We start from the raw sequence: 14,716 nt of genomic DNA on the forward strand, positions 1-14,716 counted from the left end.
ACCAGTGCCCATGTGGGATGCTGACTCTACAGGCGGTGGCCTTACCTGCTATGCCACAGCACCGGCCCCTGTGTTCTCTCTTAAAACATACATGTTCACATTCTCCACTATGACTGAAGTATTTAAGGTTCAGAGAAATTATTTGTTTCTGATCACTCCCAAGATTCTGGAACTCAGAACCCAAAAACCCTGACTTCCAGAAAAGGGTGTTTCTCCACCATGAGACAGCTGGCTGGAACATAAGTGAATTTTTCTTGTTTTGGGATCTGTCTGTGACCTGGTTACATTTATAGGAAAAGTCTTAGGGCACGGGGGGAATAAAGATCTGGATTATTGATTTCAACTCTTAAAAAATCTGCAATATGAGGGTACAGACATAATGCTCTGAGATCTCTCTCTTTCTCTCTGTGTGTGTAGGAAAGGGCATTTTTTGTTTGTTTCTTATCAGCTTTCTGCATTTTGTGTGGAGAGGCTGCTATCGGCCAAGTTAGGCTTTCCGGTGCACAGCAGCCGTATAGCAACCACAGCTGCTCTCTGAGTGGGCAGCCGTGGGCACAAGCCTGAACTTTTATGCCCTTCATGGAAATTCAGCAGGGAGAGAATGAACTGACTCCAACCCTGAAGAGTATCTAGAATGGACTCTTTAGCCTTCACCCTGACTTACTAAATAGCACAAGGATCTTACCACTGAATTTCAGGGGTTGTTTTGCACTCCCGTTCCCTCGAGATAAGATAATCCCAGTCTGCTTTAACAAAGCAGAAGGGGTCGCAGCCCTGAGAAACAGGAGCGATGACATTAAGCCCTCTGTGCCCCACCTCTCCTCCTGGCGCTCCCCGAATGCTGAAGCCTCCCTTCTCCACTGCAAGAGCCAGCTGGCAGGAGGAGGACAGGTTTGATGGTTTAATCACCCAGGGACACAAGTGGCTATTTTTAACTGTTCCAAAAGGGAGGAAGCTGGCTGAGTTGGACACGGGAATGCATTAGAAGCTTCAACTCTTTCATGCTGCCCTCTCCACCCCAGGCCCTTCCTTTTGGGGTCTCCTGAACGTGACTCTGTTCTGTCTTTCTTGCCACAGAATTGTATAGCTACACCGAGAACCTGGAATTCACCACGAACAGGAGGTGCTTTGAAGAAGATTTCAAGACTCAAGGTGATGCGAGACCCTTACTTACAGGGGCTTGATTTTTGCCTCTACAGTGTCCCAATCTGATCTAGTAAAACGCTAAGACAAAGTAGGATCCTTCAGCCACTTAAACCGTTCACCCTTCCCTTCTTGCACACAGGACACAGGAGTCATTGCATCTCAAGTGTAGAGACCAAGGGTAGAAGCAAAAGAAGCCTGATCTGAGCCCCGTTTACCAGGAGAGCAGAGGGCTATTGGGACAGAGCTGGGCCATTCCCCTGCTGCCTGACAGGTCCTGGTGCCAAGCCTAGTTCTTGACTTGAAGGCTCAACCTCTGCCTCCAACTCTGCCCCACACTCAGTCGCAATTTCACATGCCCATGCCCTGTTGCCCTAGCTGGGCAGTGGCAATTCAGTTTTTAATTCAGCAAATGTGTGGTTGGTATCTGCTCTGTATCAGAGAATGCAGAGCGCAGCTTGTACACAGGATTGGTAGCCTGACAGCAGAAAGGAGTTGTGCCCATCACAATGCTAGCCGAGGCCCAGAGGAAAGTGGTAAGCATCCTAGAAAAGTGGAGAAGGTGTCTCGGGAGCAGAGATTTTGCCAGGGACCTGAGTAGGAAAGAGGCAACTTTGCATTAGGCCTGTGAGAATAAGAAAGAGGTCATTTGTATCAGGCCTGCAAGGCTGACTGGGCACTGGACATGTCAGGGGACAGAGGGAACTCCTTGAGGAGAGGCAGAGACAAAGCAGTATAAGCTGTGTGTGGGGCACGGAGGGACTGTTGAAGAAGAGGAAGCTACACAATGGATTCAGGCTGCAGTATTTTGGACCCTTTTCCCATCCCTATTCTTTCTCAGCTACATAAGAACAGCTTTTAGAAAGAAGAATTTGTTGGGGCCTGAGAGCAGAGGCGGGTGTGCTATCAGGAGCCTTTCCAGGAAAGGGTGGCAGGAGCCGGCACTGGATGTGTGTTGTGTTCTGTCCCCAGTGCAAAACAAGGAATGGCTGGAGTTGGAAGAAGATGCCCAAAAGGCTTATGTGATGGGACTTCTGGACCGGCTGGAGGTGGTCAGTAGGGAGCGGCGACTGAAGGTGGCCCGAGCTGTCCTCTACCTGGCTCAGGGTGAGTGAACCACCTTGCTAGCTTGAGAGGGTGGAAGCCGGGGAGGGAAGTGGCATTGTCAGGGCTGGGATGAGGCAGCTAATGCTGTGAAAGCCAACCCCCTGCCTCTGAAGGACTGCTCTCACCGTGCACTAGGATTCACCTGTGCTGACGAGAAGATGAGGAGATGGTGTTGGATGCTGTCCTGGATCCCTTGGGATCTGCCTTTATCTTACCAAGAGGGTCAGGATTTCTCTTAGGGGCCATAATCCTATGTGAGGAGCAGCAAGAGGGTCACTGCGGCTAAAGCTGCCCGAGTACCATCAGCTGAGCGTAGAGACGTCTTTCATCAGCTGTGGCCTGGCCTCTACACTGAGGGCAGGCAGGGGAGTGTCACCGCCTCTCCTCGCACATGGACCCGCTGCGGTGTTTCTCATTGGCACTGTGAAGGTTCAAGCCAACATGGCAGCAGGAGTAGATGCGGTGAGCAGTGTGAAGATGATCAGAATTAAATGAGGCTAATTGGAGAAAGCTGCCAGCAGAGAGCTGCTAGCCAGGCGTAAGAAAGGGAAATGAGATAGCCTCGCTGGGATAGTGAATAAGGCCTGAGATCATAAATGTGAGGATTGCCGGCACAGTCTGCCAGCTGGGAGCTTAACATTTTGTAAAAGAAGAAAACAGGTGGAAAGGAAAGAAGGTGGACACTGGCTTTGCTCACCCGTGTCTCTTAGATCTGGTGCTCTGGCCAGCTTCCAACTGCCAGTGCCCAGCCCACAGCGAGCAACCGGAAGTACAGGAAGCTAGTTAAGCAGCCCTCATCCAATAACTGACAGGAGTTACTGGACGAATAGTGCGACGACCTCAGTCCTCTCGGATGGGATGACCCGAGTCGTGTGCTTTATACTGTTTCCAGTTTTCCCTAGGATGAACTCCACTGACTGCCTTCTTCCCCTTGCCTCACTTCCCTACTTCTCTATTGATGATTCCTGGGTTCAATTCCCAAATGAACTACTTGCACTTGAATCTTTACCCCAGGATTCGATTCTGGAGGAACCCAGATTTAAGGCTCATTGATGAGCACCTTGGACCTAACCCTGGCGATTGCCTCTCCTCTCCCTGACTCCTTCCAGGAATTTCTCAAGGGCCCGGCCCTTCTCTGTCAGCTTAATTATTGATCTGGGCATTAGACAAAAGTATGGGTAGAAAGAACTGGGGTACTTGGGGTACCTGCCTTCCCCCAACCCCTGTGGCAACTGTCTGGTCCTTTAGGCTCTTTTGGGGAATGTGATTCAGAGGTGGATGTGCTACACTGGTCCAGGTACAACTGCTTCCTGCTCTACCAGATGGGGACCTTCTCGGCCTTCCTGGAGCTACTGCACGTGGAAATCGAGTGAGAAGCATATGGGGAGGGCTGGCCTAGACCGTACCCTTCCTCGCAGGGACCTCATGTCCTGCACGGGTTCCCTCACTGTAAAGAAGCCCTGGGAGAGCTGGATCTACTCATATCTCAGCCCGAAGCTCATTGCCAGCTCCTCCTCCATGCAGCAGCCCATGTGCCCTGATACTCTGCCCTGCCTGCCTGAGGTTGGGCTCCTCCCAGTCTAACCCACTTGTAGCTTCAGTCCCGGGTTCCAAGGGCCCTCTCCTGGGTGGTTCTTTTTCATCCACACACCTTCTCAGCTCAGCCTCACTCTGCAATCCATGAAAAAAACACTTCTGCCTGTCAGCATGACCCAAAAGGGACAGGACCAATTTTTGCCATTGTGCTCAATTCTGTCCCTCATTGGCTTTATATATATATATATATATATATATATATATATATATGGCCCTAGAGTTAGCCTTATCTGTCGCTGCCACTGCAGTGCCCCCTCATTTTGTCTCATGCCTCTCACACAATGTTTAGATGTGCTGAGATCTGCTTATTGTTAGATGCTACTTAGCATCTGTTTTGCATCCCACATGGTAAAGGCGCGAGGGGGCTTTCAAGAGGAGTAGATCCCACAGACCCTTCCGTTGCCTTCTTCACCACAGTGGAGAGTTTGCTGAGATGGTGGGGGAGTTCTGTGGACTCCTTCACCTTGGGACAGTTTCCTTGGTGGCTGCGTAGCCAGAGGATGGCTGGTCTGCAGCACAAAGAAGAAAAAGTCCTAATGGGTTCCCGTCCTTGCCCTCTTCCTTCTCCCTCTTCCATGGCAGCAACAGCCAGGCCTGTAGCAGTGCCCTTCGAAAACCAGCCGTCTCCATAGCAGACAGCACAGAGCTCCGGTGAGTGGGACTGACTGTGGGCCGGGGTAGTGGGGTGACTGGCACTGAGTTCCCCTTTCTTCAAACCCCAGATGACCCAGACCACCCAGATCGTCCTCTTGTTTGTTTCACTGGGTTGGGCTCCCACAGAGACCACCCTGAGGTTTCTGACTGTGGCGTGGGGTCTGCCTTGGGAAACTTGTGATCCTTCTACAATCCCAGGGTGCTGCTGAGTGTCATGTACCTAATGGTGGAAAATATCCGTGTGGAACGAGAGACAGACTCCTACGGGTGGAGGACAGCCCGGGAGGCCTTCCGCACTGAGCTGAGTAAGAAGTGGCATTGAAGAAGGGAGAGGATGGGTGCTGGTGGTGGAGGGAGAACAGAGTATCTACAAGAGATGACAGTCCTCTCTCTCTCTCTTTTTCTTTTTTAATTAACGTCCTTTCTTTTAGGACAGAGATACTGTGTGTCAGGTAGGAGAGCAGGGCTTGGTTACCTCCCTGTGTCTATGAGCTAGACCCAGTCATAACACTTCTGTATTCCTTGGTTACAAATGGGGATATCCATCTCTCTCATTCCATCACAAATCCCACCTGGAAAAAATGAGTTGAATCACTTGAAAACCAATCTCTTTACAAATATAAGTTGATATGGTCATGCGACAGGAATAGGACGTGAAGACCTATGGGATGTTTAAGATACATGTATTACTATGGAAGAGTGAGGTGTAGTTCACAAATACATGTATCACTATGGGAAAGGGAGGTGTAGTCCACAAAAGGCATTGAGTCCCTCAGCCAGAAAGCACCTTCTTCAATACTGTTGCTTCTTTTTGGAATCCGCCCCCAAGCATCACCCTGGGTTCTGGGGCTAAGCCACCTTACCTTCCTGGCCTCCCTTCCTGCCCTTTGAGGAGCTTCTGTCCAGGGGCTTGCTAAGCCTCAGCCTTAGGGCCCAGTGCCTGGAGTTCTGCAGGGGAGGTGAGTGGAGTCAGGGACACAGGGATAAGCCGTCAGCTCCCTCACCCTCACTTTCTCTCTTGCTTCTTTCCATGCCCTCCAGGCTTCTCTGTGCATAATGAGGAGCCTTTTGCCCTTCTGCTCTTCTCCATGGTTACCAAGTTCTGCAGCGGCCTGGCCCCCCACTTCCCCATAAAGAAGGTCCTGCTTCTGCTTTGGAAGGTGGTCATGGTGAGTGGCTGAGCCTCCCCACTCCCACCCAGCAGCCCTGTCTTAGAGACCTCACACGCCCTGTGTCTGCAGTTACCTGTTTCTGTCGGACAGACGGGAGGTGCCATGAGTTGTGGTGTCAGTGGCGCCTTCTCCTGGCGGAGTTGATATTCTGTGGAAAGAACACTGGCTGAAAGTTGGCAGATCTGGGCTCTGCTAATACGGAGAAAACTGGTGACTCTTTGTGCTTCAGGGTCTCCAGCTGTAAAATGCTGGCGTTAGTACCTGCCCTCCGTGCAGATAAATAATGGACTTTTAAAAAATGAAGTCCTTTGAGGTATATGGTTGCAGCTTTGTTACTTATGATTCGGCCTGCTCCATCATCTCTGGCTGCCATCCCTCAGGGCTGGCCCAACACCACACCCCCCAGGCAGGCTTCGCAGGGGGAACTGCCTCTTGAATGCAGAAGAAACCGAGCGACTCTGGGGCTATAGCATCTGGATGTCTGGATGTCCCCTTAAAGAGGGAGACGGTTTCTTGTTTTGTCACTGGAGGCTCCCAGGGGTCCCTTTTCTAACTTCTGGTGATGTTTCCACCCCTGAATCAGCAAATAATGCTTCATTCTGGCCCCTGCACCCCTCAGACTGGGCATCGTCACATGCGCCCTTCCTGTTTTACTACTGCATTAAGGGGGAGGGGGCTGGAAGTTGTCACTTTCTCTCCATCCATGTTTCCCTGGCCTTGCTGTCTCTGACTTCCTTCCCCTTCCTCTCCCTTCTCTGCCCCTTTTCTGTTCCATCCTTAGTTCACCCTTGGTGGATTTGAGCATCTTCAGGCCCTCAAAGTGCAGAAGCGGGCAGAACTGGGCCTGCCCCCGCTGGCCGAGGACAGCATCCAGGTGGTGAAGAGCATGCGCGCCGCCTCCCCGCCCTCTTACACGCTCGACCTGGGGGAGTCGCAGCTGGCGCCACCACCCTCCAAGCTGCGAGGCCGCCGTGGCTCTCGAAGGGTATGGACTAGAGCAGACAGTGGTGTTGTGATGCTGGCTGGTCCCAAATTAAGATTAGGGGCTACTCTGGGTGTGGTGGGAAAGAGCAGAGGATGATGTGGCTCACCCTGCTCCAGGCTGGCCCTGGGACCATCCTGAAGCCTTCAGATCTGTACTTCGGCCTCCATCCCCCTGTCCCGACAGGTTCCTGGGCTGTCCTGATGCAACACTGTGATATCAAATCATACAGCCTCGTCTTGCTGCAGCATCATGGGCCCGGGCCTCAGTCTCTTGAGTTGCTTAGCATCCTGAATAAGTTAGGGTAGAACCCTGGGTCCTGAATAGGACTCCCATGAATCCATGTGCCTGGGTGAGGCACTTTACCAGTTTCTTGGCAGCTAGAAGGTTTATTCTTCTCTGGCTCTGGGAGCACAGGCTCCTATCTGAGAAGTGACTGGTTAGGGTTCTAGGTACAGTCTGCCGTCCTAAAAAGATCCGAATGACAAGTTACGGTGAGACCTGGCCACATTCCCATGAACTCCCCTGCCTGACCTGTCTGAGTTCTCCAGCTACAGTCGGCAGAACCAGACAGTCATGCTCAGTAATCCAGTTTGCATGTCTGCAGTGTGATGTTTTTAACCTTTATTTTTTTGTTTTATAAAGTAATGCTTACTCACTGTAGAAAATTTGGAACAAATATAAAAAATGTGATGAAAGGAGAAAAGAGAAATCACCCACAATCTTAACAACCAGCAACAGTCACTGTTAACTTTTTGGCCTATTTCTGTCCGATCTTTTTTCTTTCTGTGATAAGATTTAAAATTCCAAACTCGCTTGCCTAGCAGCAAGCTTCTGTCCTGTTCCTCAGCCAGCCAGCTGGCGTATGCTCACAGAAGGCAAACGTTCACCTAAGCAGAACATAATTAGGAAGGAAAGTGCGAGCAAAAAAAAGGCATCAGTGCCTTCTGACAGCCAAGCAACTATGACTTCAGGGATCACCTGTGCTCTGCTCCCTGGCCTTTGGTGTGGTTGCCTGAGACTGCTTGTCCTGGGGGTTGGGCCCAGTGGGGGCAGTAGGGTTGAGGTGGGGGAATGGGCTTGTCTCACAGGAGCTGGGTCCTGACTTCATGCTCCCTGGAGCCTGGAAGCCTGTGGTAGGGGATGGCTCCTTATCAGGATGCCTAGGGCGAGGTCTCTGCTCTCCCTCCCACCCCACAGCAACTCCTCACTAAGCAGGACAGCCTGGACATCTACAATGAAAGGGATCTCTTCAAGAACGAGGAACCAGCCACAGAGGAGGAAGAGGAGCCTGCTGGCGATGGAGAGTTAGACTTGCTGGAGCAGGACCCTCTGGTCCCACCGCCGCCCTCACAAGCGCCCCTCTCTGCCGAACGGGTGGCCTTTCCCAAGGGCCTTCCCTGGGCCCCGAAGGTCAGGTAAGGGGAACAGGCCCGGGGCGGAGCGATCTGTATTCGGGGCTCATTAACATGGCAGTCCGAGCCCCTGTGTTTGAAGTTCCCTCTTTAAATGCTGTCTCTCCCCCATGGCTCCGGCCTTCCAACTGGAGCACAGGAGCCCAGCGAGGCTCTAAGGTGTGCTTTCTTCCCTTCTCGGGCTGACCTCTTGTCACCCTCTCAGGCAGAAGGACATCGAGCACTTCTTGGAGATGAGCAGGAACAAGTTCATCGGATTCACCCTGGGGCAGTAAGTGACTGATGGTCGGGGCTGGCTGTGGAGTGGCTCCTGGGGCCAGGGGACCAGGTAGCGTGGAGTGAGGCAGGTTGCCTGGGAGTCATACTGCGGCCCAGAGCAGCTGGACAAAGGGCGACTCCCAGTGAGTACTTCAGGTTCTTTCCATGGAGTTTTTTCCTTGGGTTTCTTTCAGTTTCCTCAAAGAACTTCTGTGTTCTGAGCCAGATATAAGACCTTGAGCATAGGAAATTTCCCTTTGGGGTTTCAATATCTTCCTGACCTAACCTTCAGGGCCCTTCCTGCTCTAATGGGGTAAAATTCTGTGAATAAGGCACATGGTGGGAACCGCTCAGTCTTCTCCCATTTCTTGGCCCTCGTGAGTCCTTCCCACTGGCCACTACAAAACTGAGAGGGTTGTGTTTCTGGGATTTAACTATCACTGAGCCACACCACTTTTAGGTGGGAACCTACCACTCCCAGACTAAGTGAATCTCCTAGTTTTCATAAACACTTCAGTGTGCCATGGTTCTTTCTGTGTCCTGAAGTGATGCTGGGGGACCCAGAAGCTTGCAGAATACCAGGGTGTAGATGTGAAAGTGGCACGGCCCGTGTCACCCCAGAGGGTATGAGTAGTTCTCTGTACTTTGAAAGCTCATGATCTGGTGTGTCTGGCCTTTCACAGGGACACAGATACCTTGGTTGGATTACCCAGACCCATCCATGAGAGTGTGAAGACCCTTAAACAGGTGACCAGTCGGGCTCTCGGGGCTAGGGAGCCATCAAGCTGAGTCAGATTGTCAGGGGTCCTGGAAGCTGGGTGGAACTCTCCTGACAGATTCATTCTGTACCTCCTACAAATTCCCCTGCAGGCCTTCTGGCCAAACCGGAAAAATAAAACCTCTCCCTAACTACCCAGTTTCTCACATTCAGACAGATGGACTTCTTTCTTCTCATTCCCTTTCTGCCTTCCCATCCTTCTCTTTCCCCCCACCTGTCTCCCTCGAAGGCCCACAAACTCCCCAAGGCCCGGATTGCGCAGACAACTCCTCAGCATCCACTGTGTGTGTGGATACAAAGTGTGGGTTCATCACACCACACATACATCAGAACCCTCAGGGCAGGGCTGGGCATTCGGCCTTCGAGACCCACCTCCGCACCTGACTCCAGCTTCCGGCTAATGCAGACACCAGCAGGCACCAGTGATGGCTCAAATAGTTGGGCCCCTGCCACCCACATGGGAGACCTAGATTGGGGTCCCAGCTCCCAGCTTCTACCCTCTGGCTAGTTCAGGCACTTGAGGAGTGACGCAACAGATGGAGGAGCTCTTTCTTTCTCTGTTTTCTGCCTCTCAAATAAATAAATATCCTCTTAGGGCAGGGACATGGGCCTGTGGTTGGTTTCTACTTTGTGTAAAGGTAAATGCTATAAAGGTATTTGCTGCTGTTCAGTAATTATGGAAACAGGGAATAAACAGCAACAGTGCTCATGCGGGGGTAAATAGGACTCCTGTCCTCAAAGAGTTCATGTCCATTTGGGGTGGCAAACCATAATCAGAACATTTTCTTGTCGGTGATGAAGTTAAGTAAGGCCTGGTGCACATGTGGCTGAGGCCCTAAGCCCTTGTTGATCTTCTCATCTTCCCCAGCACAAGTATATCTCCATCGCAGACGTGCAGATCAAGAACGAAGAGGAGCTGGAGAAATGCCCCATGTCTTTGGTGAGCCTTGGGCTCCTGCACAGGAGGACAGCAGGAGGAACTCTGTCTGGTGCTGCCCCAGAGCTGTGTGCATGTGCTCATTCAGTGTATTGGCTCTACCTGAGTGCCAGACAAGACAAGGTCCTGGCTTCCACAATATATTAAAGTTAGGGAAGAAAGACAGTAAACAAATAGGCAACCCAAAGACTATCAGTTAATGCTAAGTACAATGAATGCAATGTAAATAGGACGACACGATAGCATCTGTAGACTACCTTAGGTTGGGCACTCAAAGTAGGTAGACCTCTGAGAAGGTGACTTTTCAGCACGATCTGAAATGTGAGAAGAAGCCAGACGTAGGAACACCGGAAGAAAGAGCCTTCCAAGCAGAGGGAACAGCAGGGAGCAGCGGGAACAGAGGGGAGCGCAAGGACAGAGTGTCTGGAGAACTGAGCTGAGGGGTGGGGTTGTGGAGGCAGAGTCAAAGACGTCACCTGAGACTTTACACAGGACCTGTAAGCAAAAGTGGGGAAGCTCAGAATTGGTTCCTGGCACACGGGAAAGCCTTTTGGGTTTTAAGCAGGGAAGCAACATGATCTGATTTATGCTTTTATTATTATTTAAAAAGTTTAATTATTTGAGATAAAGAGAGAAATATAACTCCCATCTGCTGGTTCAAGCTCCATGGCCTATAGTGGCCAGGGCCAGGCCAGGGCTGAGGCTGGGAGCCTGGAACTTAATCCACATCTCCCATGTGGGTGACAGGAATCCAAATACTGAGTTATCACTGCTGCCTCCCAGGATCTGTGTTAGCAGGAAGCTGGATCAAGAGCCAGAACCAAGAATCCGACTCAGGTTCTCTGATGTGGGATGCAGATATCTTGAGCAATGTCTTACTCACTAGGCTAAACTCCTACTCCAATTTATGTTTTTCAAAACTATTGGCTCAGGGGCCGGTGCTGTGGCATAGGGGGTTAAGCCACCACTTCCAGTGCCACCATCCTATATGGGTGCCTGTTTGAGTCCCAACTGCTCCAGTTCCCATCCAGCTCCCTACTAATGCACCTGGAAAAATCAGCAGAGGATGGCCCAAGTGCTTGGCTCCCTACACCCACTTGGGAGGCCTAGATGAAGCTTCTAGCTCCTGGATTTGGTCTGGCCCAGCTCCAGCTGTTGCTACCATTTGGGGTAGCTGATGGAAGACTTCTGTCTCTGTGTCTCCACCTCTCCTTCTCTTTAACTCCACTTTTAAAATAAATAAATAAATCTTTAGAAAACAAAAGAACAACAAAAACAAAAACCCATTGGCTGCCACGTAAAGATAGGACCAGAAAAGAGTAGAAGCAGGGAGACCAGATAGGCAGCTCTTAAAATGGTCCAGGTGAGAGATGATGGTGACCAGCACTGGGGAAGTATTTATGAACATGGAGAAAAGTGAGTGAACTTGGGCTATATTTTAGAGATCTAGCTGACAGGACTTGAAGTTCAATTGGATGTAGACAGGCAGAGAGAGGAATCCAGAGTAAGTACCCTTTGCCAAGATGGGGAGGAATATTAAGAGTTCTGTTTTCATCATACTAAGCTTTAGACGCCTGTTAGCTATCCAAGAGACACTGCCAGGCAATCAAATATATAGGTCTGGAGTCCTAGGGAGGAGGCTGTTTCTAGAAATAAATTTGAGAGTCACTGACTTACAGACCATGTGAATAGCCCTAGAACCAGCTGCGGTGACTCAAGGAAGGAGCAGAGACAGAGAAGAGCATGGAACCCTTGACAAAGCCCTGGGACAAGCCAATGTGTTGAGAGTGGGGTGAGTTAGAAAAGGAGCCAGAAACGAAGAGTAAGAAAAACACAAAGTGGGAGCAAACCCAGGAGACGGCGGCATAAACACTAGGTGTTTCAGTGCAGGCGTTTGGCATAGCTATAAGATGCCAGTTGGCTCAGTACCCAACCCTGCTCCTGATTCCAGCTTCCTGCCACTGTGCACCCTGGGAGGCAGCAGCCTTGGCTCAAGTCCTCGGCCATTCACACAGGAGACCCAGATTGAGTTCTGGGCTCCTAGCTCCGGGCTTCAGTCTGTATTAGCCCTGCCTCTTACAGGCATTTGGGAGTGAACCAGTGAGTGGAAGCTCTATCTCTCTGTCTCTTTGTGTACCTATATCTCTGCCTCTCAGATAAATAAGTAAAACTGAGGGGAAAAATGGCCACAGACAGTTGTGCATGGGGGGACTCGTCAGAAAAAGAAAGTGCTGTTGTTGGGGCTAATGGAAAGAAGAAGCTAGTTTGCTTCCACCTAAAAGCTTCCCTGCAAATACTCCTCCTGTCCCTCTGGGTTATAAGTCACCCTTATGAGCCTTCATTGTTGAGCCACCTACCTCTTCTTCCTGGATTACAGAGCGTTCTATAGCTCTTGGCTCCCCAGGTGGACACCGTGGAAAGTACCTCTGTGTGCAGCGTCTGTTCCAGTATCCCAGGCATACCTGTGGCCTACTTGAGCCCATGTGTGTCCAGGGTGGTCCTTCTGGCCTGTGTGTCTGTCCAGCCAAGCAGTCTTCTGACCCAGCTCTTGGGAGGAAGTTGTGACTCCTGAAAGAAATTCTGGACTCACGCCAGGGAGTGGAAAAACCGGAATCATACATTGTGAGACCCAGAAGAGCCAAGAAAGGCCATGCTGACCAGCCTGCTGATCCTACTGAAGAAGAAATTAGGACTTGGAGAGGAAGGTGACCTTTCCAAGGTCGTACAGTGAGCCATCAACAGCTCTAGGGGGAGAACCTAGGTCTGACTCGGCCCCCGTGCTCTCTGCACGCCACCCCTCACGACCTGGCCTATGCAAACCGTGTGTTTCTGCCACAGGGGGAAGAGGTGGTTCCAGAGACGCCGTGTGAAATCCTCTACCAGGGCATGCTGTACAGCCTCCCCCAGTACATGGTAAGGAGCCAGCTGGGCCACCGCAGCCCTTCTCCACTGCCAGGAGCACACAGCCGGGAGCCGTGTCAAGCTGGCTGTCCGCCCTTTGAGCTTTTCCCTGAGATTTCGCCCCTCGGCAAGGCATTCTGAGCTTTCCCCAGGGCCCCTCTGAAGGAGCTGTTCTCCCTCCTCTTTCTTTGGGAGGGGTGGACGACAAGGTGAGCCTTGTAAGGGCTGAGTTGGGGGCCCTCCTCCTAGGTAAGTGCAGAGTCCTCTGAGATCTGCCAGGGCCGCCAAGGCCTACATAGCCTCACGCTGAAAGTGGGGGCAGTGCTGCCAGTCAGGGTGGTGGGAGGAGTTGAGCTTATCCCTCCCTGTTTTTGTGCAACCTCCCCTTTGGATAGAGCAGTCTTGAAGCAGAGCAGCCTGTCAACTCCCTGTGGCTCCCTCCCTAGCCTAACAGGCAGGCCTCTCAGGACTGGGCACCTGTTTGCCCTTCTGGGTGCTGGGGAGATTTGATCCCCAAGGGAAGAACATAGGGAAAGGCTTGAAAACGCTTCCCATGGGGCTGGTGAGGTGGGGAGAACCACCGCCTCCTCTTCCGCTTCCCAGATCGCTCTGCTTAAGATTCTGCTGGCCGCAGCCCCCACCTCCAAGGCTAAGACAGACTCTATCAACATCCTGGCAGACGTCCTGCCCGAGGAGATGCCGTGAGTGCTTCCACCGGGCACTAGCTGTCTTGTCTGTCCCCGCCCCTCCTTGTGAACGCTCACGGGATCGTCCCCAGCGAGATCTCCCACTCCCCGGCAGGCCTCTCTGCTGTGCTCTTTTTAGCTGAGGACGGAGGGCCTGGAGGGCGACCTCCGTGCCAGTGACTGGCAGCCCAGGGATGTGGGTGGACACTGCCAAGGGACGAGCTTCCCCGAGGAGAGAGAGAGCAACAGAGACCAGTGGAGGTTTTCTCCAGACAGGCTTGCAGGTGGGAACTCTGCAGGTTTCCCTAGCACAGAAGTTCAGGTTCCTCCCGCTTGTACTGCTTCTGACCCAAGGACGTGGGTCATCGTGGGCCTCCCTTTAAGATCATCCTCTCCACCGATGCCTCCTCTCCCCACTGCAGCATCACTGTTGTACAGAGCATGAAGCTGGGCATTGATGTGAACAGACACAAAGAGATCATTGTCAAGAGTATCTCTGCCCTGCTCCTCCTGCTTCTCAAACACTTCAAACTCAACCACATCTACCAGGTAAGCAGCCAGAAACACTCCATGGGTCTCAGGTGTTCTCCAGGCCCCGTCTCTTGGGGAGGAATGCAGGGCCCGTGAAGTCCACCGAGCATCTTTCAGCCTTGTCTTTCTAGAAGCTTGAGCTGGGGGCATGGAGTGGTGGTAGGGAGCTACGTGTAGAAAGGTATAGATGTCCATGTTCTTTGTATGTTATCCCAGCGTTATGAGTAGGGATCTTGACTTCTTGGGAATATGCCCAGGCCAGACAGAATTCTAACATTCTACAAAAAAAGAAAGGGTGGCAAAGTATGTTGACCACACTTTTCTGTGTGTGAAGCACTTTTCTGACATTTGAGATATAATTCTGAATAAGGTACAGTGCTGGCTCTTAAGGGCCTGATGTCTTGTAAAGGATACAAGTACAAAATAACCAATTTTACAATTATAGAGTGATAAATGCTGTCATGCAGTTGGGGCCGGCCCAGGCCAAAGCCAGGGGCCCAGAACTCCATCCGGATCTCTCTGGCATGGAGTACTTCCCAAACGCATTACCAGGGCA

The 14,716-nt window shown here is 51.5% G+C and overlaps 1 protein-coding gene across 1 annotated transcript in view; it reads left to right on the top strand.

The window, feature by feature from the left end:
- Positions 1 to 14,716, top strand: part of STRIP2 (striatin interacting protein 2) — a 50,771-nt gene that overhangs the window by 10,194 nt on the left and 25,861 nt on the right. The window contains exons 3-16 of the mRNA XM_008258206.5: positions 1,078 to 1,152; positions 2,116 to 2,250; positions 3,499 to 3,619; positions 4,429 to 4,497; positions 4,699 to 4,805; positions 5,542 to 5,669; positions 6,454 to 6,657; positions 7,855 to 8,072; positions 8,275 to 8,340; positions 9,011 to 9,074; positions 9,974 to 10,045; positions 12,881 to 12,955; positions 13,547 to 13,644; positions 14,052 to 14,178. Coding sequence (XP_008256428.1) covers positions 1,078 to 1,152; positions 2,116 to 2,250; positions 3,499 to 3,619; positions 4,429 to 4,497; positions 4,699 to 4,805; positions 5,542 to 5,669; positions 6,454 to 6,657; positions 7,855 to 8,072; positions 8,275 to 8,340; positions 9,011 to 9,074; positions 9,974 to 10,045; positions 12,881 to 12,955; positions 13,547 to 13,644; positions 14,052 to 14,178 — 1,559 coding nt within the window. The remainder of the gene's footprint in view (positions 1 to 1,077; positions 1,153 to 2,115; positions 2,251 to 3,498; positions 3,620 to 4,428; positions 4,498 to 4,698; positions 4,806 to 5,541; positions 5,670 to 6,453; positions 6,658 to 7,854; positions 8,073 to 8,274; positions 8,341 to 9,010; positions 9,075 to 9,973; positions 10,046 to 12,880; positions 12,956 to 13,546; positions 13,645 to 14,051; positions 14,179 to 14,716) is intronic.

Source organism: Oryctolagus cuniculus, chromosome 3 (genome assembly GCF_051225735.1).
Source record: "Oryctolagus cuniculus isolate XC-2025 breed Fujian yellow rabbit chromosome 3, ASM5122573v1, whole genome shotgun sequence".
Taxonomy (NCBI): domain Eukaryota; kingdom Metazoa; phylum Chordata; class Mammalia; order Lagomorpha; family Leporidae; genus Oryctolagus; species Oryctolagus cuniculus.